Raw genomic sequence first — 23,957 nt, 5'->3', positions numbered from 1 at the left:
ACAAAGCAAAAACTGAAGGAACAAAACAGCAGCAGACTCACAGAACCCAAGAATGGACCAACAGTTACCAAAGGGAAAGGGATTGGGGAGGCTGGGTGGGAAGGAGGGGGAAAAAAGAAAGAGGACATTACGATTAGCATGTGTAATGTGGGGGGGGCATAGGGAGGGTGGTGCAACACAGAGCAGACAAGTAGTGACTCTACAGCATCTTACTACATTGCTGGACAGTGACTGTAATGGGGCTTGGTGGGGGGGGGACTTGGTGATGGGGGGAGTCTAGTAAACATAATGTTCCTCATGTAATTGTAGATTAATGATAACAACAAGAACAAAATAAGCCTAACAGAAAGTCATAGGATATTTTTCTCTTGAGGAAAGGTATTCTTGAAAAAAATGTTATATTATTAAACATGTTTTAATGTGATTTATGATTTAGAGCTTTCTTTAATGCTATCAAGAACCAGCAAAAGAAGAGATGAGATTCTATTACTATTTTTCTGAAATTAAAGGAAAAATTTTTCTTTAAATAAAAGGTGGCTATCATCCAGTGAAAATTGGAGACCTCTTCAATGGCCGCTATCATGTTATTAGGAAGCTAGGATGGGGACACTTCTCAACTGTCTGGCTGTGCTGGGATATGCAGTAAGTGTTGACATTTGTGCATTTGATTCCTGGTCTAGTTTAGCATCTTTATTTTATAACAAGGTGTAGCTGATGGGCACACCTACTTCTGTTGTGGCATTTAAATTGATCAGCATAGGCTGTCCCACCTAGCTAGACTTTCTCAGTTTGAAATTCATTTTTCTGCCTTTATATCTGAAGCTTATTCATAGAATTGTATTACACTGGAGTCATGTTCTTAGTAATTCATCCCAACCAGAAAAACATTGAAATGTAAAATAAAGTATAGGCATTTCAAATCAGTGGTTTCTAAAGCCATGATCCATAGTATGAAACTGCCTTGCTTCTTAGTACACATACATGTGTGTGTGTGTGTGTGTGTGTGTGTGTGTACTGAAACTAAAGTGTTAAAAGATAATACTTACCCTTACTATATGTGATGAACTCTGACATTTTTCTAGTCTACTTTATTTTTATTAGGAAAAAACAAAAACACAAAGTAAAAAAGACATTGTTTTGACCCATGAACCCACTGCTTAACTAGGGCCTAACAATTTGAAAAGTACCATTTTAAAGGAAAGCTTATGAGAAGTTCTGATTTACTGGATGGATCTCATTATAATGATCATCTCTGATATTTTTTTTAAGGGGGAAAAGATTTGTTGCAATGAAAGTTGTCAAAAGTGCCCAGCATTATACAGAGACAGCCTTGGATGAAATAAAATTGCTTAAATGTGTAAGTACTGAAAAAATGTGAATGATATAAGGAAAGTTAATGGTGCAAAAACAGAGGACTTTTTCTGGGTTTACTCAATTAAAATTGAGTTTAATTTTAAAAGTTCAAATACTGAATTATTTATTTTTAAAAACATCACTTTTACTAAAACAGTTTTGGTTGGTATAATGGAAATGACTTTCAGTCTTAAATGCTTCTGTTTTTTTGAACTAATTTTTCTTTCCATAGGTTCGAGAAAGTGATCCCAGTGACCCAAATAAAGACATGGTAGTGCAGCTAATCGATGACTTCAAGATTTCAGGCATGAATGGAATACGTATCCTTTCTGACAGTTCTGTTGCTTTCTAATGGCTGAATTATATTATAGGTTTTCTTTTTGCTTTATTTATTTATTTTTAATGTAAGTATAGTTGATACACAATATTAGTTTCAGGTGTACAACATAATTATTTAATATTTATTATATACATTATGAAATGCTCACAATAAGTGTAGTTGCTGTCTGTTCATACAAAGTTATTACAGTATTATTAACTATATTCCTTGTGCTGTATTTTACATCCCTGTAATTTACTTATTACTGGAATTTGTACCTCTTTATCCCCTTCACCTATTTTGAAATGCATCGTCACACCCCTCCTCTCCTCTGGCAACCACCAGTTTGTTCTCTGTATTTATGAGTCTGTTTCTGTTTTGCTCATTTGTTCATTTGTTTTTTAGATTCCATATTTAAGTGAAATCATACAGTGTTTGCCTTTCTCTGACTACCTTCACTTGTTATAATACCCTCTAGGTCCATCCATGTCATCATGAATGGCAAGGTTATGTTCTATTTTATGGCTGAATATATACGTGTGTGTGTGTGTGTGTATCACATCTTTATCCATCTGTCAGTGAATACTTAGACTGCTTCATATTTTGGCTGTTAGAAACAATGCTGCAGTGAACATAGGGGTGCATATATCTTTTTTAAATAGTGTTTTCATTTTATTTGGGTAACTATCCAGATTGTATGGTATTTTCTATTTTTAATTTTTTGAGGAACCTCCATACTGTTTTCCATAGTGGCTGTGGCACTTTACAATCCTACCAGTAGTGCACAAGGGTTCCCTTTTTTCCACATCCTGCCAACACTTGTTACTTTTTTGTCTTTTTGATAGTAGCCATTCAGACAGGTATTTCTTGTTTTCATATGCATTTCCCCAGTGATTAGTGATGTTGAGCATCTTTTCATGTGTCTGTTGGCCATTTGTATGTCTTCATGGGAAAAATGTCTATTCAGGTCCTCTGCCCATTTTTCATCTGATTGTTTTTGTGTTGAGTTGTGTACATTGCTTATCTATTTTGGCTGTTAACCCTTTATTGGATGTGTCATTTACAAATATCTTCTCCAAGTCAGTAGGTTACCTTTTTTGTGGTGTTCATGGTTTCCTTTGCTGCAGAAGTGTTTTACTCCGATGTAGTCCCACTTTGTTTTTGCTTTTGCAGCCCTTGCCTGAGGAGAGAGATCCAACAAAATATTGCTAACACTGATGTCCAAGAGTTTAGTGCCTACATTTTCTTTCAGGACATCTGTGGTTTTAGGTGTTACATTTAAGTCTTAAATTCATTTTGAGTGTATTTTTTGTATGTGGCATAAAGAAGTGATCTGGTTTCATTCTCTTGCATGTAGCTGTCCATTGTTTGCAACATCATTTATTGAAGGGACTGTCTTTTCCCCATTGTATATTCTTGGCTTCTTTGTCATAGATTAATATAAATATGGATTTTTCTTCTGGGCCCTCTATTCTGTTCCATGGATCTAGGTGTCTGTTTTTGTGCCACTACTATACTGTTTTGATCACTGTAGCTTTGTAGTATAGATTGAAATCAGGAAGCATGATGCCTCCAGCTTTGTTATTCTTTCTCAGGATTGCTTTAGCTATTCATGGTCTTTTGTGCTTCCATAGAAATTTTAGAATATTTGCTCTAGTTCTGTGAAAAATGCCATTCCTCTTTGCTAGGAATTACAATGAATCTATAAATTGCTTTGGGTTTTATGGCCATTTTGACAATATTAATTATTTCTGTTCATGAACATGGAATGCTTTCCATTTATTTGTATCTTCAATTTCTTTTATCCTTAAAGTTTTCACAGTTAAGTCCTTCATTTTCTTGGTTAAATTTATTCCTAAGAATTTTATCCTTTTGTTACAATTGTAAATGGGATTTGTTGTCCTATTTTCTCTTCCTGCTAGTTTGTTGTTAGTAGAAATGCCACAGATTTCTATATATAAATTTTGATCCTGCATCTTTACTAAATTCACTTATTGATTCTGGTTGATTTTTTTTGGTGAAGTCTTTAGGGTTTTTTTATATATAGTATCATGTCATCTGCAAATAGTGATAGTTTTACTTATTACCATTTGCCTTTTGTTTCTTTTTTCTTGTCTGATTGCTGTGGCTAGGACTTCCAGTGTACTGTGTTGAATAAAAGTAGTGACAGTGGACATCCTTGTCATGGTCCTGATCTTAGAGGAAAAGCTTTTAGCTTTTCATCACTGAGTATGATGTTAGCTTTGAGTTTGTCATATATACAGCCTTTATTATGTTGAAGTAAATTCCCTGGATACTCTCTTTGTTGATAGTTTTTATCATGAATAGATTTTGACTCTCCATTTTTAAAAATGGCAGTATTTCAAGCCTGTGTAAACATGTTCCTTCTGCTGTATTACTGTCCACAAAAAGCCTCCAGTATCACTGCAGAGTATTGTAAAATAGTATGCCTGCAAGGGCCTTTTGAGTTTTTTTGGTGTAATACCATCTTATAAAATTGTTTTTACAACAACTTGATTTGACTTTGGCAAGAGAAAATTAATTGATCTTTTTTGTTAATTCTAGTGAAGTTTATTTTTGCAGTGGAAGATGAAAGTGTGCACCAGCACTTTTTGCTTTTAACTTTAAAAAATCAGACTACAAGGGCTATGTATCCTCTGGTAGCTGTAAGAATCATGTGAGGTTGAGGCAATAAAAGGAAAAATGCTGTGCTAATGTCAACATGCTACTGTGAAGTGCAAAGTTGCACTTGATCCCGCAGAGGATCATCTTTCTGCCAGGTGTATATTGAAATATTTTGGTTTTATTTTTTTTTGCTCCTAGTTTGTCTACTTTGAAAAGGCCTAGTAAATGTAAAGTGATACATTTTCTCTACTGTTTGGTACATCTGACATAAGCCAGTGCTTAATGGAAGAGACTTCCAATGTTTGTCTTTTAAAAACTTTTATAATGTAGTTTATATTGCAACATAGCTGAAATTAGAGAGTATAGTGTGATAAATTTCTACAAATCCATCACTCAAATTCAATAATTGTCAAGGTCTGGCCATAATTACTTCATCTACCCTTTCTTGCTGAATTATTTCAAAACAAATCTTATAAGTCATATCCTTTATCTCTACAAATGTCAGTGTGCATCTTTGAAAAAAATAGACTTAAAAAATCAATCATAAATCTTACTGAATAAAAATCATTTCTTGGTATCATGTTGTACTTGCTCCTTATTCACATTTTCTTGACAATGTAAAATCACTTTTTAAAGACTTTGAATCACATTTCAGCAAAGTTATTTTCTTCTCTTCTTAAATCTGTATTAACTCACTTTAGTTGTTTGAAGATTAAATTGTTCAATTTAAATTTTTTCTTTTTCTTTAGAATATCATGCATAGTATTTATTTTCTCAAAAAGAAATTATCCTGATTGGAAATGAAACATTCTTGAAAGATGAAATTTCTTTGTCCGCTATAAGTTTAGTTGTTCCTTTTGCTTTTTAAATAGGGAGGCAGTAGTCCTAATTGTAGGTCCCACTGGAAAATAAATGTGTCTGTATGTAGGTAGAGCTAGGGCATCTCTGGCCTCCCTTTCTCTTTTGAGAAAACCAGATTTGACTGGGCTGCTGGTAAGTTTGCGTGTTGTGTGGGAGCTCAGGAGGAAGTGATTAGAGGTTGTACAAGGGAGCTAGCCTCTCATCTTCACCATCCCTCTGACTGGGGCATTGCTTCAGGTCAGCCTCAGGGTGGCAGTGACAGCGGAGTGTATCCCAATGCTATCAGAGCTGACAACACAAGTGTAGGGAAGAGATAATGCCTTTAGTTTCCAGAATATTCTTTCCATGTATTCGTATTGGACCTCTAAGATAGCCCTTTGTGTGCCTGAGTGAAAACTTCATTCCCGAAGGTTTGGGAATTTTGAACCACTTGTTCATAACTCTGTGACTGATGAGTGCCTAGAGGGTGTCAAGAGCCAGGGTCTTTTCCTTGTTCCTGATCTTTTGCTCTTGCCTTTACATCATGTTTGGAACAGATCCAATATTTTGATATTTAACCTGCTTAAGCTCCAGAAGCCTGAGGATGGACTTGACATAAATACCACAGTGATATACTGTCAATCCCTTAGGGAAGCACTCCCTTCACACCCTAGATATTTGAGGAGGTTTTTATTTCTTAGAGAGGTTGGATTTGAGAATACGAGCAAGTACCAATGAGTGCTGATGTCACCTTGTCCCTCACCTTCAGATCATTTCTGCTAAGTGCTGAAAGCATCTGCCCTCCTCTTGCATCAGATTTGCAAGACAGTTTCTGGGACTGCTGACAGGGAAAGGGTCTCTTTGGAGAAAACACCTGATATAGGTAATTGTAGTATTTCTGTAATGTACATTCTAGTGGCTATATTTGCAGTTCAACAAATTGCTGAGAAACCAATCATATTCTAGTTTTTTCTAGTTTTTTGAGAAGACTTTGGTCATAATTTAGAACCCTTGAGCTTCGGCTCTGTATGTCTCACTAAACTGTGGTCCTTAGTTTGCCATTTTTTTGTCATGAGCCTGGGACAGTAAGAAACTGTAATTAGTCCTGCTATGTCTGTAGTAAATATGTTTTCTAATAAGGTAGAAATACTTTTCTTATTTTTATTAAACGTGTTTAAAGCAACAGTTGTTGTGATGATGTGGTAGATCCAGATATTGTAAAAAGAAAAATTGAATCAGTTGATCTCTTCAGTAGCCTGTCTGTATGCCTCCAGGGATGAATAAAATATTCTCAAAGGATTTCAGAGCCATTTGAAATCTTCCTGTGTATGAGTGACATGAATATATTTGTATGATGGACTTTGGTGGATCATAGTTAAGGAGGATCAGTGGTTGACGAGATTTCTATTTTTAAAAAGCCCCAGATTCCTAAGATTTCATTAAGAGGTTAGTCTTAATCTCGTGTCTTGTATTGTGATATTATACATTCTTAAAAACTGCCTCTAGTATTAAAATTGATATAGTTATGTGGTGAAAGATGCCATTGAAGAAAAAGATTATCTTCACTATGCTTGGTAAATTTCTACTTTATAAAATATTTTCTGTGACCTCTAAAATGGAAATTTAGTCAGGAAGGCAGGACCCTTAGGGAATTCTGTACTGTTTTCCTTGTCAGTTTCTGTGAGGTTTTAGTTTTGCTCATTTTCAAGGAGGAGTGTGCTGCAAAGAGAGCCCAGGAAAGCATGGGATCGAGTTGTGGCTGTGCCACCTTCGGACTGTGTAGTGCAGGAGTCTTCTTTGAACTCTGAGGTTTGCTGTCCTTGTTTCTATGTAGGGACGGGTATATTATTTCCTCAAGTTGTTATGAGTACTCATTAAATAGTGCATGGCATAAAAAGTGCTCAGTAAATGTTAGATCTTTTCATATAGGTAAGAAATAGCAAGTGACCACTTTTGGTGTTATTGATAGTACTGATACTACCTTTTATAAAGAAAGAAATTTCATGTGCCACAAGGATGCCAAGTGCCACAGTGATTTTAGTAATTGCATCACACTGGGAAACGTATCCATGGGTGATCCTTAACTGTGTCCCAGATGTCTGCATGGTCTTTGAAGTGCTTGGTCACCATCTCCTCAAATGGATCATCAAGTCCAACTACCAAGGCCTCCCGGTACGCTGCGTGAAGAGTATCATTCGACAGGTGAGGCTTATGACGACAGCCCCCACCTTCCAGTACCAAGTGGTTAGCCTTTAAGAATGTGAATTCCTGTTCTTAAAAAAATGCACGTCCACACACAACGCATACACACATGTGTGTGTGAGTGTGAATATAAATTTTATATATATATATATAATTTCTGGAAAAATACATATATATATTATAGTGCATAACATTTTTAACCTATTGAATCAATTATATATTAATGATAAAAGAGATGTAAAGGGAGCAATATGTACGTGGCAGACATGTATTTCTTTTGGTGTGTTGGTCTTTTTTAAGGTAAGTGATACAGTATAAATGAGAAATTATTTTATCTAGTATCATTGCTACAAAATGTCTCACTCAGGTCCTCAGAAAATAATTCAAAAGAAATAATTTTTTGTGTGTTCCAGCATTTTGTAGAATGAAAGTGCACACATATGGAAGAACTCCTTCTCATTAGAAACATTGACCAGATTCAATTTTCTACATGGGGTGTATCTATCTGTATTCCTCATTGCCCTCACATCCTAAATTAGGAAAGCTGCAGATATGACTTATTCTGGATTACCTGTTCTGATACAATAGGTAATTACTAGAGATAATTCTTTAGAGTAAGTAATCTGTCAAGGTGGTTGCTGGGTTTGTTTGAGAAAACAGCCTGTATGTAGCTAGACTTGCCAGTGAGTTCAAGTTGTGAAATATAGGCTTAGGTCCAGAATTCTTAAGTAGGAGAAGAATCAGGGAATGATTTATAATTAAAGAACTGGATTCAGGAGATGGGTGCCTAAAATAGAACCTTCCTGACAATTGTAGCTAGTATTTGCATACATGCATATGAGTAGTAGGTTTTTAAGCTCATTTTACAAAAACTTTGAAGCTTAAATTTGTTCAGTAGAAGCATCCTAGATTTTGCTTTTGAAATTGTATATTGATAGCTTTGTTTAGTCAGCCTGTGTGTTCATCTCTTCATTTATCTTTGTCTTTTTGTACTGCAGGTTGGCAACTTGTTTTCTGTTACTGTAGATGTTACTTGAGTTAGGGGCTAGAGAGAAGGGCTCCCTGCATTGGCTCACACAGTGTGGTACTGTAGTTCAGCAGAACTGCATTGGGTGCACATATATACTTAGTATAGATTTTCTTTAATAATAATATCTGTTCCCTTTTAGATTTTAGATAGTTGCATTTTAATTCATATTTTAACATGGCTGATAGGTCAAATGAAAAAACAATTTTCCATTGTTTAATGCAGAAGACAATATGTGGTAAAGGGAAAATTGATGTGTTAATTGGAGTTATTGGAGTCCCCAAATGACACTTCATTATTTATAACTTATAGTGGCAGTTCTAAGAAATCATCTTATTAAAACTCTGAAACATTTTCTTAATTATCTGTGATAAATCCTAAAAATGTTAAGATTTACATATTCTAACAAAAAAGTAATTTCAGAAATACCAGCTTGAATTTATTTCACATAGGTTCTGTCATTCTCTGGAATTCTAAATTTTCAAAGATATCTGTTGTTACTCTTTACAATAGTCAATATATGGAAGCAACCTAAGTGTCCATCATTAGATGAATGGATAAAGAAGATGTGGTGGTACATATACACAGTGGAGTATTCAGCCATAAAAAGAAAACAAGTCCTACCATTTGCAGCAACATGGATGGACCTAGAGGGTATTATGCTCAGTTTAATAAGCCAGGTGGAGAAAGACAAGTGCCAATGATTTCACTCATTTGTGGAGGATAACAACAAAGCAAAACTGAAGGAACAAAAACAGCAGCAGACTCACAGACCCCAGGAAGGGACTAGCAGTTACCAAAGGCAAGGGGTTGGGGAGGGTGGGTGGGGAAGGAGGGAGAAGGGGATTCAGGGGCATTAAAATTCACAATCACAATATAGATAGGTCACAGGGAAGGCAGTCTAGCACGGAGAAGACAAGTAGTGACTCCCAAGCATCTTACCTCACTGATGGACAGTGACTGCAATGGAGTATGTAAGGGGGCACTTAATAATATGGGTGAATGTTGAAACCACTATGTTGTTCATGTTAAACCTTCATAATTGTTTATCAGTGATACCTTTTAAAAAAAAGGTATCTGCTATTGCCATAGGTGAGCAACCTTGTCGCCACAGCCCAGACTTGGCAGTGTAAGAAGGCAAATTAGCAAATGAAGCACTGATTTTTAGTTTGAATTTCAGAAGGGAAAATAAAATCCAGCCTTTCTTAGCAAATGAAGAGTCTGTAAATCTAAAGATGCAATTCTTGGAGTTTAATGGAACTTGAATGCATATTTGCTGAATTGAACAAATGATTTAATCATGTATTATCCTCACTGTAATTCATTTACACTGTACTTTGGAGACTAAGAGCAATTGTGTTTTACTGGTCTAGAAAACATTTCGACTTTTTGTGGTCTGCACTTAGTTCTTGTAGGCAATATTAGAAGTTTTGTTTTAGTGTGAACACATTTTTAATTTTATTTCAGAAAATATGGAATCTGGACTTTTTTTTCCTAAACTAATAACTTTTAAGGTTGAAAATTGTTATGTATCCCAGTTAATAATCTGTATACCTAAATTTTCCTTCATTCCCTTTGGTTCAGCCTATGTGTTTTTCACTCCTGAGTAGTAGTGAGAAGATCCTTTATCAGTAGACACTGTTATGTACAAGACAAGGAGGCCAGTTTTCTAATACTCTTTGTCAGTGTATGACCTCCTTCACCTTCGAAGTCAGGTGTAGCTGACTACCTTGCAGTCACCCCATACTGTCACTTGCCGTGCTTCACCAGGCACTAGCCATTACTCCCTCCGTGCCATGTCTCTTACTCCTGATGTTCTTTCCGTTTCCAGCTTCACCATCTTCCAGTTCAGTTCCTGTCACCTCCAGCCAGTGCCTTTCCTCAGGCTTCTCTACTCCCTTGGAGGCCAGCCCACCCTACTCTGCTTCCCTCCCCATTTAGTCTCCGTTCCATTGTCAGTTACCTTCCTAAGTAAAACTTGGCTTTTGTAATCCCTATTCCCCAATTAGAAACCTGTAGTGACTTTCCATTGTCTGTTGTCTAAAGCTTAAGGGTATTGGCTGTCACAGAGCAATAGAAGGAATGATGAAGAACTTGGGTCTTATTGTGAAATACACCCTCTATATCTAAAGGACTTTGGCCAAGTCACTTAACCTCCTTAATCCATAACTTCATCATGAATAAAATGAGAATAGTAATGGCAACTTCCTTATTTTAGATTATTGTTAAGATGCCTCTATTGACAATTACAAATACTTATTCAATGCTTACTATATGCCAGACGTAGTTCTAAGTATTTTGCAAATTTCAGTTCACTGAATCCTCACAATAATTCTATGAAATAGATATTTTTTCTCCTGATTTTATGAAGGAGGAACTGTGGGGTAGAGAGGTTAAGTAACTTGCCCCAGGTCAGGAAATAACGTAAAAAGTAGTACACAGTGAAGCAGGAATTTGCACTTAGAGCCTGGCTTTGGGGCCTGTTTGTTCCCTGTTTTCCCCCACACTGTGTATAATATCTTTGGAATTGTACTTGCCTTTGTCCAATGAGTTAAAGCACTGTTCTCCTATCAATCTGTTTAAGGTGTTCTGCCATCTGGTGTCAGCCCATATTTCCCTGTAGGTAAATTTTTTCCCATTAATTAATCTCTTATGTAGGTACTGTGCATGTGTCCTAAAATGTATGTCCTTCAGGTACCCAGTTTCCCTCCTGGAGTCAAAGTTGTCAATTTATGAATATTCAAAGGTGTCCCAAACATTTATAAATACATGCCAATTTATCAGAATTTTTGTTGGTAAATTTTTACTAGTGTCATTTTGCAGATATTTTAGAGAAAGTACTTATCTTGACATTTTTTTTAAGCTCCACATCTTCAACTGTTTTTTTGTCTTAAGCTGCTGAAAGTACTGCCCTTTCTTTTCTACCTGTATTTTAAAACCAAACTTTAAACCCAAATCCCACTCCTGTGACAAGCTTCCCATCTGCTCTAATAAGAATGGTATTTCTTTCCTCCTCAGAGTGAATGTGGCCAGCATTGGGTCCCTCCCTAAGGATTGCAGGGTCTTAGAGCACAGGCCAAACTTGCTCAGCACTGGAGCTATTGGCTCTTTGGGCTGGGTAATACTCTGTGGTGGGGGCATCCGTGCACTGGAGGGTGTTCAGCACCTCCCAGCCTCTGTCCACTAGATGCTGCTCCAGCCACCACCATCCAAGTTGTGTCAGTTGAAAGTGTCTCTGAACTTAATCAAATGTCTGTGAGGAGACAAAATTCCCTCTTATTGAGATCCACTGGAACAGGGCAAAGTGCAGTGGGTACCTGCCTTGGCAATGCTTAATTTCAGATTGTAACTTTGGCACTTTCTGTATGTGATACTGATCAAATTATTTAACCTCTGTGAGCCTGTTTCCTCATATGCAAAACTGGAATGCGAATCCATAATTTGTGGCCTCCTTGTGGAAATTAATACTGAGGGGATACCGACAAAGTGTCTCACATGGTGACTAGCACGAAGGAGCCATCGTGCATTGTGAGCACCTCAGAGTTATGGAGCACGTGTAGTGAGTTCTGCATCTCTTCACAGCTTCCTGTTGAGAAATGTTTTTGATAGGTTGTCTTTTCTTAAAGCATAAATGTACATTCTTCTTATTCTGGAACTTGACAGGCTCATCAAAAAACTTGACCACTTGTCAGTTTTCTAAAAGTCATAATGTAATTGACTCATTTGCTTTTTTAGGGTTTCCTGTGCACTGTTACCTACCCCTTGCTCAGTTCTTAGCTGCCTTCACTTGGCTGTGGTGACCTTGTGCCAGGTCAAGAAAGGCCACCCTGGCTTGGGGAGGTGGTGACACTGCTGTGTGCTGCTTTGCCTCCAGTGTGGAGTCTTGGGCTGTTTGTTGTTCTCCCCAGCTTTCACTTCTTTTTTCATTTTAAATCAGCTTTTTCAAATCAGACCTCAAGAAAGTCTTTTATTTCTAACTCTAAAGGAAGGAAAAGGGTGCTTGTGTTGGCAGTTTGTTGTTTGTGGTGCTCTGAAGATGGACAGCTGGCAATGGTTTCTTTAAACAGCATTGCTGTTCTTTGAATGTGGCCTTAACTTTCCTACGTAATTGAAAGGGTAGCTGCCATTTTACTTTTTAAAACCTCGTGGCTTAATTCATTGCCCTTTGCAGAAACCTTGTAGAGAAGTGGCTACTTGCCATTAAACGAAGCTTGGTAAAGATAAGGCCCTGATTATAGGTGACTTGGCTCCAATCCTGGAAAAATTAAGTTACAGCTTGTAGCCCTGGAGTTTTAAATTATTAGGACTCTGATCATGATGGCCACTAATGTTTATTATGCTCTTTTGGGTGCCTTCTGTTTCAAGTGCTTTATTTGTATTAGGGCAGTTAGTTCTCACCACAGACATATGAGGCCAGGATGTTGTTGTTATTACCCTCCCCCCCGCAACAGAAGGCACTGCAGAGACAGGACACAAATCTTTCCCAGTTCCCACAGCCACTGTGGAGGAACCAAGATTTGAATTCAGGTGGTATAACCCTAGAATCCATACCCTCAACCACAGGGTATTGGAAAATGTCTACATAGGAAGATTTGAGGACATTTTTGAATTATATAATATATTTTTGTGAAAAGTGTGCATTCATGTCTCTGTGTGTAGTAAATGGGTTTTCTTTTGCTTTAATAGAGCTGGCAATTAGAGTGTCTAAAAATACAGCCACCAGACTTTCATAGGTAGTTTGTAATTTGTAACATATGCTGCAATATGTAGCTGAGGGGACTTTCACAGTGCTCTGTTTCTCCTTGCCCAGGCAATTGACTTACCTGCTATCACTGCATGATTTTATCTACACCTAGTATTTCTCTAACATTTAAATTGTTTTACTGGTCCTAGTTGTCAGTAAATTCATTATCACTGAGCCAGTACTGTTCAATTTTAGAACATAAGATTCATTTTAAATTGTTGAACAGTTTTGTATTGTTGGGTTTGTTCATTGTGGAAGCTCCTGTGACTCTATACGAACTTGGAATTCTCTGTCTCAAAATGTTGGTCCTCAACTCAGAAATATGGTGAGGTCGTGCCCTCTCAGGGAAGTTAAGCCTCTTTCCCACCTCATGTCTCTGTGCAGGCTGAGTGCGGGGCACTGTGCACTCAGGATCGTCTATCCTGACTGCACTCAGAAGCACGGCTGCCGGGTTTTCTAATTGATTCTCAGGAGTCCGAGTTAGAACAAGGAGAAGACCTGGTGGATAAGGAGTGTCCGCCGAGACTTCTGCGGAAGTGTCTATAGCTCTTGGCCTCTTTTAAATAGCAGACATTTCCCATACTTCTCTCTTCAGCTACCTTCATAATTGTCAGACACAGACTGTAGGATTCACCTCGTGTCTGTTTTAGTGAGGAAGAGAGAAATCCCGTGGGAAGTCAGCTTCTTCAGTAGGAAAAGTTTCTAGGCCCGAGGAGAGGCCCAGGCCCTGTGGTGTTTTTCTGTGCACTCACCAGGAATCTGTATCTCAGGGAGGTGCTTCTGCTCGGGGCCGACCTCCTGGTTTGCTAGTGCATCTGGCTGCTGGTCAGGTTTCCATTGGTGCTGTGTGAGCCAGGCCTGCCCATGGAATAAGGGGCAGGCCACGTCTCCTTGCCCTGAGTGCTTCATTCAGGTGTGGGAGGCAGGAAGTCCCCATGTGGTGACCAGAGTCAGAAATTAATTTGGGAAGTGGCTCACATTCTTTTTTTGTTTGCAGTTTAGAATTTGGGGGGAAGCTTCACTCTGAGTGGTGAGCAGGGCTGGGGAGGTATTTTTGAGAGAAATCTTCATATTACTCTCAACTCATTGTTCCTCTTGCAATCTGAGATGACAGGACCAATTTCTAGCCAGTTTATGTTGTTCACACCAGTAATAGGTGATCTTTGACACTGCTTATAGATGGTGCACAAAGAAACTTTAGAGACTTATATTGACCAAGCCCCTTACTTTATAGCTGAATTTGAGGTCAGAGAAGGGAAGAGACTTTCTCTGAGCTATAGCTAGTTAGTTCCTGAACCAGAACTGGGGGCTCCTGGCTCCCAGCCCCGGGCTCTGCCTTCACTTCTGTGTGGTGCTGACCTGCAAGTCTGACTTCACACAGAGAAAATTGGGTTCTAATCCTAGGGGTGTGATCTGGCATCTCTGAGCGGGGTGCAAGCTTGTCCCTGTCCCATCTGGGGTTAGATTGATCTCTGCAGTCTCTGCTGCCCCCTGCTGATGAAGCTGATGAAGTAAGTTTTTTAGGCGAGAGAGACAAACTGATTTGGCAAGTGAAGGAGAGAAACGGGAAACTAGTGAAGGCTCCTTTTAACTCTGTTTTTTCAGGTTTTGCAAGGGGAAGTTATCCTTGGGTATGAAGCTTGATTTATTGATTTTTTTTTGCATTGTCATAGTTACTGTGCATAAGTGGTTGCAAGATTACCCATCATTATTGTTAAATTCTGGATTCTGGGGTGCTTTACTGTTTTAAATTTTACTGGCTGAGAACAGAAATGCTATTTTTAAAAATAAAACCATCTTCTTACCTTATAGCTGAAGTTTTTATTTTCTTAATCATAGTCCAGAAAGACAAATTATGGAATCAGAATTTTATTGCTGGGATGGACTGCAAAATTTACCAAGTATAGCTCATTCATATTATAGGTGGGAGAAATGAGACCCAGAGAAGATTAATAATAAGTGACTTAGCAAAGTTATAGCTGTTTACTCAATGTCAATACAAGTCTCCTGACTTAGTTCAGTTCTGCCATTTATTTTGAGTTTCCTGTAAACTAGACCTTGTTTTTGTGAGTTTTCTATAAATTATTCCTAATTTTGTCTAATAAACATTTCTCCCTTTTATAGATAAGAAAATGGAAACTAGATAGCTGAAGTATCTTGCCTAGTGAACGAATAAATGAGCAGCAGTTTAGGAGCAATGTGTGTCCCAAGGTTATGTTTTTTTTTTTTTTTTAGAGGGCATCTCTCATATTTATTGATCGAATGATTGTTAACAACAATAAAATTCAGTATAGGGGGTCAATGCTCAATGTACAATCATTAATCCATCTCAAGCCTAATTCTCGTCACTCTCCAATCTTCTGAAGCATAACAAACAAGTTCTTACATGGTGAACGATTTCTTACATAGTGAATAAATTCTTACATGGTGAACAGTACAAGGGCAGTCATCACAGAAACTTTCGGTTTTGATCACGCATTATGAACTATAAACAATCAGGTCAAATATGAATATTCGTTTGATTTTTATACTTGATTTATATGTTGATCCCACATTTCTCCCTTTATTATTATTATTATTATTATTATTATTATTATTATTATTATTTTTAATAAAATGCTGAAGTGGTAGGTAGATGCAAGATAAAGGTAGAAAACATAGTTTAGTGCTGTAAGAGGGCAAATGTAGATGATCAGGTGTGTGCCTATGGAATAAGTATTAATCCAAGCTAGACAAGGGCAGCAAAACATCCACGGATGCAGAAGATTTCTCTCAAAGCAGGGGGGATGAGGTTCTGAGCCTCACCTCTGTTGATCCCCAATTTCTCACCTGATGGCCCCCCTGCGACTGTGCCTGTCTTAGGTTGTTCCTCCCTTGAGGAATCTTACCCGTCTCTGGCTAACCAGTCATCTTCCGGGGCCATACAGGGAGATGTAAAGTTCGTAAGTGAGAGAGAAGCCATATTGTTTGAAAAGGTTAGCTTTTTACTTCTTTGCAGATTTATGCCCTGTGGCTTCTATGCCCAGCACTTGTCTTGAGGTATCTTTACCACCTGGAGGAATTATGATACTCGGTAAATTCGATATGAGGCACAAATTCTATTTAAGGGTTGTAATTAGGAAGGAAGAAGAAAAGCTATAGAGGTAACATATGGAAGAAAACATGGGAGGATTGATTATTTCTTTGACATATCTTCTTGTAGAGTACCTTAAGTATGTATAGATTTTAAACTACTAACTAATTTGCACACACATATTAACATAATAGGAATACGGTGGCATAAACAAAGCAAATCTTTAATTGCCATCCATCTTCAGTGAAGCCAAGAAAACCATTTAGGCACCCTAGGCATTTGTGAAAATTTGTCTATGATATGATGGATATTGTCCTACTGTACATGAACAGTCTGAGAAAAATCAGACAAATTAAAGCAGCCCATTTCTGGGATCTCTTCACATCCCATATGTTCTTTTAACTGTGGATAGTCTATAGTCATAAGATTTTGGAGTGCTACAACTTGCACCCTTCCCAACTCCTGGTTGAGTTCCAACAGTACAGATCTGGTCAAATTCGTTGTCTCACTGTATGCACATGCCAGCCTAGACATCTCCCTCCTCATTCCTATGGCAAGTCCAGGAAATGGTGGGGTGGACTCAGCCACAACCGCAGCATCGCCCGGATCCCTGTGGAGGCTTTTTGATGATCATCCCCCTGCACGAGTCCTCCAGAGAGTGCTGATGCCAGAAGCTCCTCCTCATATCGTATCTTAGTTCATTTTCTGGGTATCCAAGCTAGGCCTTGATCTTCTGCATAGAAACAAACAGACCCTTTGCCCACACTTTGGCATGCCCTCTATACCACTGTGCAGAACTCATTGGAGGTCAGCACACAGGGACTGCCTTTTTTTTTTTTTTATTAAGAGAAAGGAATATTATCAGAAAAGAGTACCTCCATAGCTGATCATCTGACACCCTTTAAGTGATCAACATTAAGGATATTTAAAGCATGCGTTGATCTTTGATTTACCAATAGTTTTATCCTATCAAGGAGTAATCCCCCTTCCTTCCTTCCTTCCTTCCTTCCTTCCTTCCTTCCTTCCTTCCTTCCTTCCTTCCTTCCTTCCTTCCTTCCTTCCTTCCTTCCTTCCTCCCCCCCTCCCTCCCCCCCTCCCTCCCCCCCTCCCTTCCTTTCTTCCCTTTCTTCCCTTTCTTTCTTTCTTTTTTTAAATCTTTAATCTACACTTACGTGAAGAGTACTATGTTTACTATGCTCTCCCCTATATCAGGTCCCCCCTAAAAACCACATTACGGTTACTGTCCATCAGCTTAGCAAAATGTTGTAGAATCCCTACTTGTCCTCTCTGTGTTGTGCAGCCCACCCTCCCCTTTCTCCCTCCCCCCAATGCATGCTAATCTTAATACCCCTCTTTTCTTCCCCCCCCCCTTATCCCTCCCTGCCCACCCATCCTCCCCAGTTCCTTTCCCTTTGGTACCTGTTAGTCCATTTTTGGGTTCTGTAATTCCGCTTCTGTCTTGTTCCTTCAGTTTTTCCTTTGTTCTTATACTCCTCAGATGAGTGAAATCATTTGGTATTTCTCTTTCTCTGCTTGGCTTATTTCACTGAGCATAATACTCTCCAGCTCCATCCATGTTGCTGCAAATGGTTGGATTTCTCCACTTCTAATGGCTGAGTAGTATTCCATTGTGTATATGTACCACATCTTCTTTATCCATTCATCTACCGATGGACATTTAGGTTGCTTCCAATTCTTGGCTATTGTAAATAGTGCTGTGATAAACATAGGGGTGCATCTGTCTTTCTCAAACTTGATTGCTGCGTTCTTAGGGTAAATTCCTAGGAGTGGAATTCCTGGGTCAAATGGTAGGTCTGTTTTGAGCATTTTGATGCACCTCCGTACTGCTTTCCACAATGGTTGAACTAATTTACATTCCCACCAGCAGTGTAGGAGGGTTCCCCTTTCTCCACAGCCTCGCCAACATTTGTTGTTGTTTGTCTTTTGGATGGCAGCCATCCTTACTGGTGTGAGGTGATACCTCATTGTAGTTTTAATTTGCATTTCTCTGATAATTAGCGATGTGGAGCATCTTTTCATGTGTCTCTTGGCCATCTGTATTTCTTTTTTAGAGAACTGTCTGTTCAGTTCCTCTGCCCATTTTTTAATTGGGTTATTTGTTTTTTGTTTGTTGAGGCATGTGAGCTCTTTATATATTCTGGACGTCAAGCCTTTATCGGATCTGTCATTTTCAAATATATTCTCCCATACTGTAGGGTTCCTTTTTGTTCTATTGATGGTGTCTTTCGCTGTACAGAAGCTTTTCAGCTTAATATAGTCCCACTTGCTCATTTTTGCTGTTGTTTTCCTTGCCCGGGGAGATATGTTCAAGAAGAGGTCACTCATGTTTATGTCTAAGAGGTTTTTGCCTATGTTTTTTTCTAAGAGTTTAATGGTTTCATGACTTACATTCAGGTCTTTGATCCATTTTGAGTTTACCTTTGTATATGGGGTTAGACAATGGTCCAGTTTCATTCTCCGACACGTAGCTGTCCAGTTTTGCCAACACCATCTTTTGAAGAGACTGTCATTTCCCCATTGTATGTCCATGGCTCCTTTATCAAATATTAATTTACCATATTTGTTTGGGTTAATTTCTGGAGTCTCTAATCTGTTCCACTGGTCTGTGACTCTGTTCTTGTGCCAGTACCAAATTGTCTTGATTACTATGGCTTTGTAGTAGAGCTTGAAGTTGGGGAGTGAGATCCCCCCTACTTTATTCTTCTTTTTCAGGATTGCTTTGGCTATTTGAGGTCTTTGGTGTTTCCATATGAATTTTTGAATTATTTGTTCCAATTCATTGAAGAATGTTGCTGGTAATTTGAGAGGGATTGCATCAAACCTGTATATTGCTTTGAGCAGGATGGCCATTTTGACGATATTAATTCTTCCTAGCCATGAGCGTGGGATGAGTTTCCATTTATTAGTGTCCCCTTTAATTTCTTTTAAGAGTGACTTGTAGTTTTCAGAGTATAAGTCTTTCACTTCTTTGGTTAGGTTTACTCCTAGGTATTTTATTCTTTTTGATGCAATGGTAAATGGAATTGTTTTCCTGATTTCTCTTTCTATTGATTCATTGTTAGTGTATAGGAAAGCTACAGATTTCTGTGTGTTAATTTTGTATGCTGCAACTTTGCTGTATTCTGATATCAGTTCTAGTAGTTTTGGAGTGGAGTCTTGAGGGTTTTTTATGTACAGTATCATATCATCTGCAAATAGTGATAGTTTAACTTCTTCTTTACCAATCTGGATTCCTTGTATTTCTTTGTTTTGTCTGATTGCTGTGGCTAGGACCTCCAGTACTATGTTAAATAGCAGTGGGGAGAGTGGGCATCCCTGTCTTGTTCCCAATCTCAGAGGAAATGCTTTCAGCTTCTTGCTGTTCAGTATAATGCTGGCTGTGGGTTTATCATATATGGCCTTTATTATGTTGAGGTAGTTGCCCTCTATTCCCATTTTGCTGAGAGTTTTTATCATGAATAGATGTTGAATTTTGTCAAATGCTTTTTCAGCATCTATGGAGATGATCATGTGGTTTTTGTCTTTCTTTTTGTTGATGTGGTGGATGATGTTGATGGATTTTCGAATGTTGTACCATCCTTGCATCCCTGGGATGAACCCCACTTGGTCATGGTGTATGATTCTTTTGATATACTGTTGAATTCTGTTTGCTAATATTTTATTGAGTATTTTTGCATCTACATTCATCAGGGATATTGGCCTGTAATTTTCTCTTTTGGTGGGGTCTTTGCCTGGTTTTGGTATTAGGGTGATGTTGGCTTCATAGAATGAGTTTGGGAGTATTCCCTCTTCTTCTATTTTTTGGAACACTTTAAGGAGAATGGGTATTATGTCTTCTCTGTGTGTCTGATAAAATTCCGAGGTAAATCTGTCTGGCCCCGGGGTTTTGTTCTTGGGTAGTTTTTTGATTACCGTTTCAATTTCTTTGTTCGTAATTAGTTTGTTTAACTTTTGTGTTTCTTCCTTGGTCAGTCTTGGGAGGTTGTATTTTTCTAGGAAGTTGTCCATTTCTTCTAGGTTTTCCAGCTTGTTGGCATATAGGTTTTCATAGTAGTCTTTAATAATTCTTTGTATTTCTGTGGTGTCTGTCGTGATTTTTCCATTCTCATTTCTGATTATGTTGATTTGTGTTGATTCTCTTTTTCTCTTAATAAGTTTGGCTAGAGGCTTATCTATTTTGTTTATTTTCTCAAAGAACCAGCTCTTGGTTTCTTTGATTTTTGCTATTGTTTTATTCTTCTCAATTTTGTTTATTTCTTCTCTCATCTTTATTATGTCCCTCCTTCTGCTGACTTTAGGCCTCATTTGTTCTTATTTTTCCAGTTTCAATAATTGTGATGTTAGACTATTCATTTGGGATTGTTCTTCCTTCTTCAAGTGTGCCTGGATTGCTATGTACTTTCCTCTTAAGACTGCTTTCGCTGCGTCCCACAGAAGTTGGGGCTTAGTGTTGTTGTTGTCATTTGTTTCTATATATTCCTTGATCTCTATTTTGATTTGTTCATTGATCCATTGATTATTTAGTAGCATGTTGTTAAGCCTCCATGTGTTTGTGAGCCTTTTTGTTTTCTTTGTAGAATTTATTTCTACTTTCATACCTTTGTGGTCTGAAAAGTTGGTTGGTAGAATTTCAATATTTTGGAATTTACTGAGGCTCTTTTTGTGAGCTAGTATGTGGTCTATTCTGGAGAATGTTCCATGTGCACTTGAGAAGAATGTATATCCTGTTGCTTTTGGATGTAGAGTTCTATAGATGTCTATTAGGTCCATCTGTTCTAGTGTATTGTTCAGTGCCTGTGTGTCCTTACTTATTTTCTGCCCGGTGGATCTATCCGTTGGGGTGAGTGGTGTGTTGAAGTCTCCTATAATGAGTGCATGGCAGTCTATTTCCCTTTTTAGTTCTGTTAGTATTTGCTTCACATATGCTGGTGCTCCTGTATTGGGTGCATATATATTTAGAATGGTTATATCCTCTTGTTGGACTGATCCCTTTATCATTATGTAGTATCCTTCTTTATCTCTTGTTACTTTCTTTGTTTTGAAGTCTATTTTGTCTGATATTAGTACTGCAACCCCTGCTTTCTTTTCACTGTTGTTTGCCTGAAATATGTTTTTCCATCCCTTGATTTTTAGTCTATGCTTGTCTTTGGGTTTGAGGTGAGTTTCTTGTAAGCAGCATATAGATGGGTCTTGCTTTTTTATCCATTCTATTACTCTGTGTCTTTCGATTGGTGCATTAAGTCCATTTACATTAGGGTGACTATTGAGAGATATGTACTTATTGCCATTGCAGGCTTTAGATTCGTGGTTACCAAAGGTTCAAGGTTAGCTTCTTTAGTCTCATACTGCCTAACTTAGCTTGCTTATTGGGCTGTTATACACACTGTCTGGAGATTCTTTTCTTCTCTCCCTTCTTATTCATTCTCCTCCCTTCTTCATATGTTGTGTGTTTTGTTCTGTGCTCTTTTTAGGAGTGCTCCCATCTAGAGCAGTCCCTGTAGGATGCCCTGTAGAGGTGGTTTGTGGGAAGCAAAATCCCTCAGCTTTTGCATGTCTGGGAATTGTTTAATCCCGCCATCATATTTAAATGATAGTCATGCTGGATACAGTATTCTTGGTTCAAGGCCCTTCTGTTTCATTGCATTAAGTATATCATGCCATTCTCTTCTGGCCTGTAGGGTTTCTGTCGAGAAGTCTGATGTTAGCCTGATGGGTTTTCCTTTATAGGTGACCTTTTTCTCTCTAGCTGCCTTTAAAACTCTTTCCTTGTCCTTGATCCTTGCCATTTTAATTACTATGTGTCTTGGTGTTGTCCTCCTTGGATCCTTTCTGTTGGGGGTTCTGTGTAATTCCGTGTTCTGTTTGATTATTTCCTCCCCCAGTTTGGGGAAGTTTTCAGCAATTATTTCTTCAAAGAGACTTTCTATCCCTTTTCCTCTTTCTTCTTCTTCTGGTACCCCTATAATATGAATATTATTCCTTTTGGCTTGGTCACATAGTTCTCTTAGTGTTGTTTCATTCCTGGAGATCCTTTTATCTCTCTCTATGTCAGCTTCTATACGTTCCTGTTCTCTGGCTTCTATTCCTTCAATGGCCTCTTGCATCTTATCTATTCTGCTTATAAATCCTTCCAGGGATTGTTTCACTTCTGTGATCTCCTTCCTGACATCTGTGATTTCCCTCTGGACTTCATCCCATTGCTCTTGCATTTTTCTCTGCATCTCTGTCAGCATGTTCATGATTTTTATTTTGAATTCTTTTTCAGTAGGACTGGTTAGGTCTGTCTCCTTCTCAGGTGTTGTCTCTGTGATCTTTGTCTGCCTGTAGTTTTGCCTTTTCATGGTGATAGAGATAGTTTGCAGAGCTGGTACAAGTGACCGCTGGAAGAGCTTCCCTTCTTGTTGGTTTGTGGCCTTCCTCTCCCCTTTCGCAAGGCGCTGGGTTCTTGCAGGTGTGGATGTGGTCTGGATGTTGTCCTGTGTCCTCTGGTCTCTATTTTAGGAAGAGTTTTCTTTGTTATATTTTCATTGCTCTATGTGTTTTTGGGAGGAGATTTCCACTGCTCTACTCACGCCGCCATCCTGGCTCCGCCTCCCCAAGGTTATGTTTTAACCCTGCACTGGGCTCTCTCTCTTAAGTTCACTTTCCTTTAAGATTTGCAGTACCTTAACTTGCTTAATTTGTCCCAGTGGTAAAGTCTTTTCCTTGTGTTCATTGTCAGACATTACAAGCTCTGCTTCCTAAGGGAAGTTAACCCAGTTCAGTGCCATTGCCAATGTTTAAAAAGTCTGGGACCTTAAATTCTTGCTGAGAATGTAGACAAGGAACACTTCTTGTCTTGAGTGTGTCACTGTCATTGGGCACTCCTGTTAACCCATGTGGGTACGGGATCACATTAACTCTACCTGTGTAGTATTGCACACAGTAAAACAACCTAAGAACATAAAGTTGCTAAGGTGGAAAGACATAGGTGACTTGTCATAAGATGGTGGCAAAAAGATATTTTTGAAAGATGCTGACATTTTTACTCTGAGTTAATATTTGATAATTTAAATGAAATTACAGTTGGAATAATTTTAAGTTGTTTAAAGTTTCTTGAAGTCCTTTAACCTCTGTACCCTAGAAATCATCCATTAATGATTTTTGGACTTCTCAGAACCCTGTTTTTCAGATATAAAAATTCTGCATATTTCAGTTTGCACAAAGAAGATGCATGAATGTCAGTGAATGACTTATAGGCCCATTGGATTGTGTTCCTGTTGTGATGATCACCATATTCTTTGTGGAAATGTATAGTATCTTACTTACTATGATCCTTTGACATTTTAAACATAATTTAAATATGTTCTGATTTTAGTAGTGTCTAAACTTTAGTAGTGTCTAAATTAACTATTCTAAGATTTAACATCAAAAGTCTACTTCTCTACCCTAGTTTTGTCTGTTTTACTGGTTCTTACTAGGAACACAGCAACATCTTGTTAAATTGTGTTTATGGTGCCTGTAGTCCATCTTGGTTTCTTTTTGGCTAATTCTTTCCTCCTCCTGGCATGAGACAGTAAGCTCTCTGAGGACACAAGGACTTATAAGCCCCATAACTTTACTTTTTTGTTATAATATATTTGCTTGATACTTTGCTGATATATCTGACACCTGGATTAGTGCATGGCCTGTTAGAGGAGCTTGGCTGTTGCTTGGCCAGTGAAGGCAATTGCAAATACTTGCTACAAAAGGTTATTTTAAGTGTTAAGAGAGG

General features: G+C 38.2%; 1 protein-coding gene across 17 annotated transcripts in view; it reads left to right on the top strand.

Moving 5' to 3' along the window:
• The window catches only part of SRPK2 (SRSF protein kinase 2), a 317,158-nt gene that overhangs the window by 257,853 nt on the left and 35,348 nt on the right, over positions 1-23,957 (top strand). For all 17 annotated transcript variants that reach the window (XM_073238992.1, XM_073238997.1, XM_037003577.2 and 14 more), the window contains 4 exons: positions 534-642; positions 1,270-1,357; positions 1,586-1,673; positions 7,233-7,339. In XM_073238992.1, the coding sequence (XP_073095093.1) occupies positions 534-642; positions 1,270-1,357; positions 1,586-1,673; positions 7,233-7,339 (392 nt within the window). The remainder of the gene's footprint in view (positions 1-533; positions 643-1,269; positions 1,358-1,585; positions 1,674-7,232; positions 7,340-23,957) is intronic.

Source organism: Manis javanica, chromosome 6 (assembly GCF_040802235.1).
Source record: "Manis javanica isolate MJ-LG chromosome 6, MJ_LKY, whole genome shotgun sequence".
NCBI classification, from domain to species: Eukaryota; Metazoa; Chordata; class Mammalia; order Pholidota; family Manidae; genus Manis; species Manis javanica.
The sequence above is the reverse complement of the archived record's forward strand: the minus strand, read 5'-3'. Positions and strand labels throughout refer to the sequence as shown.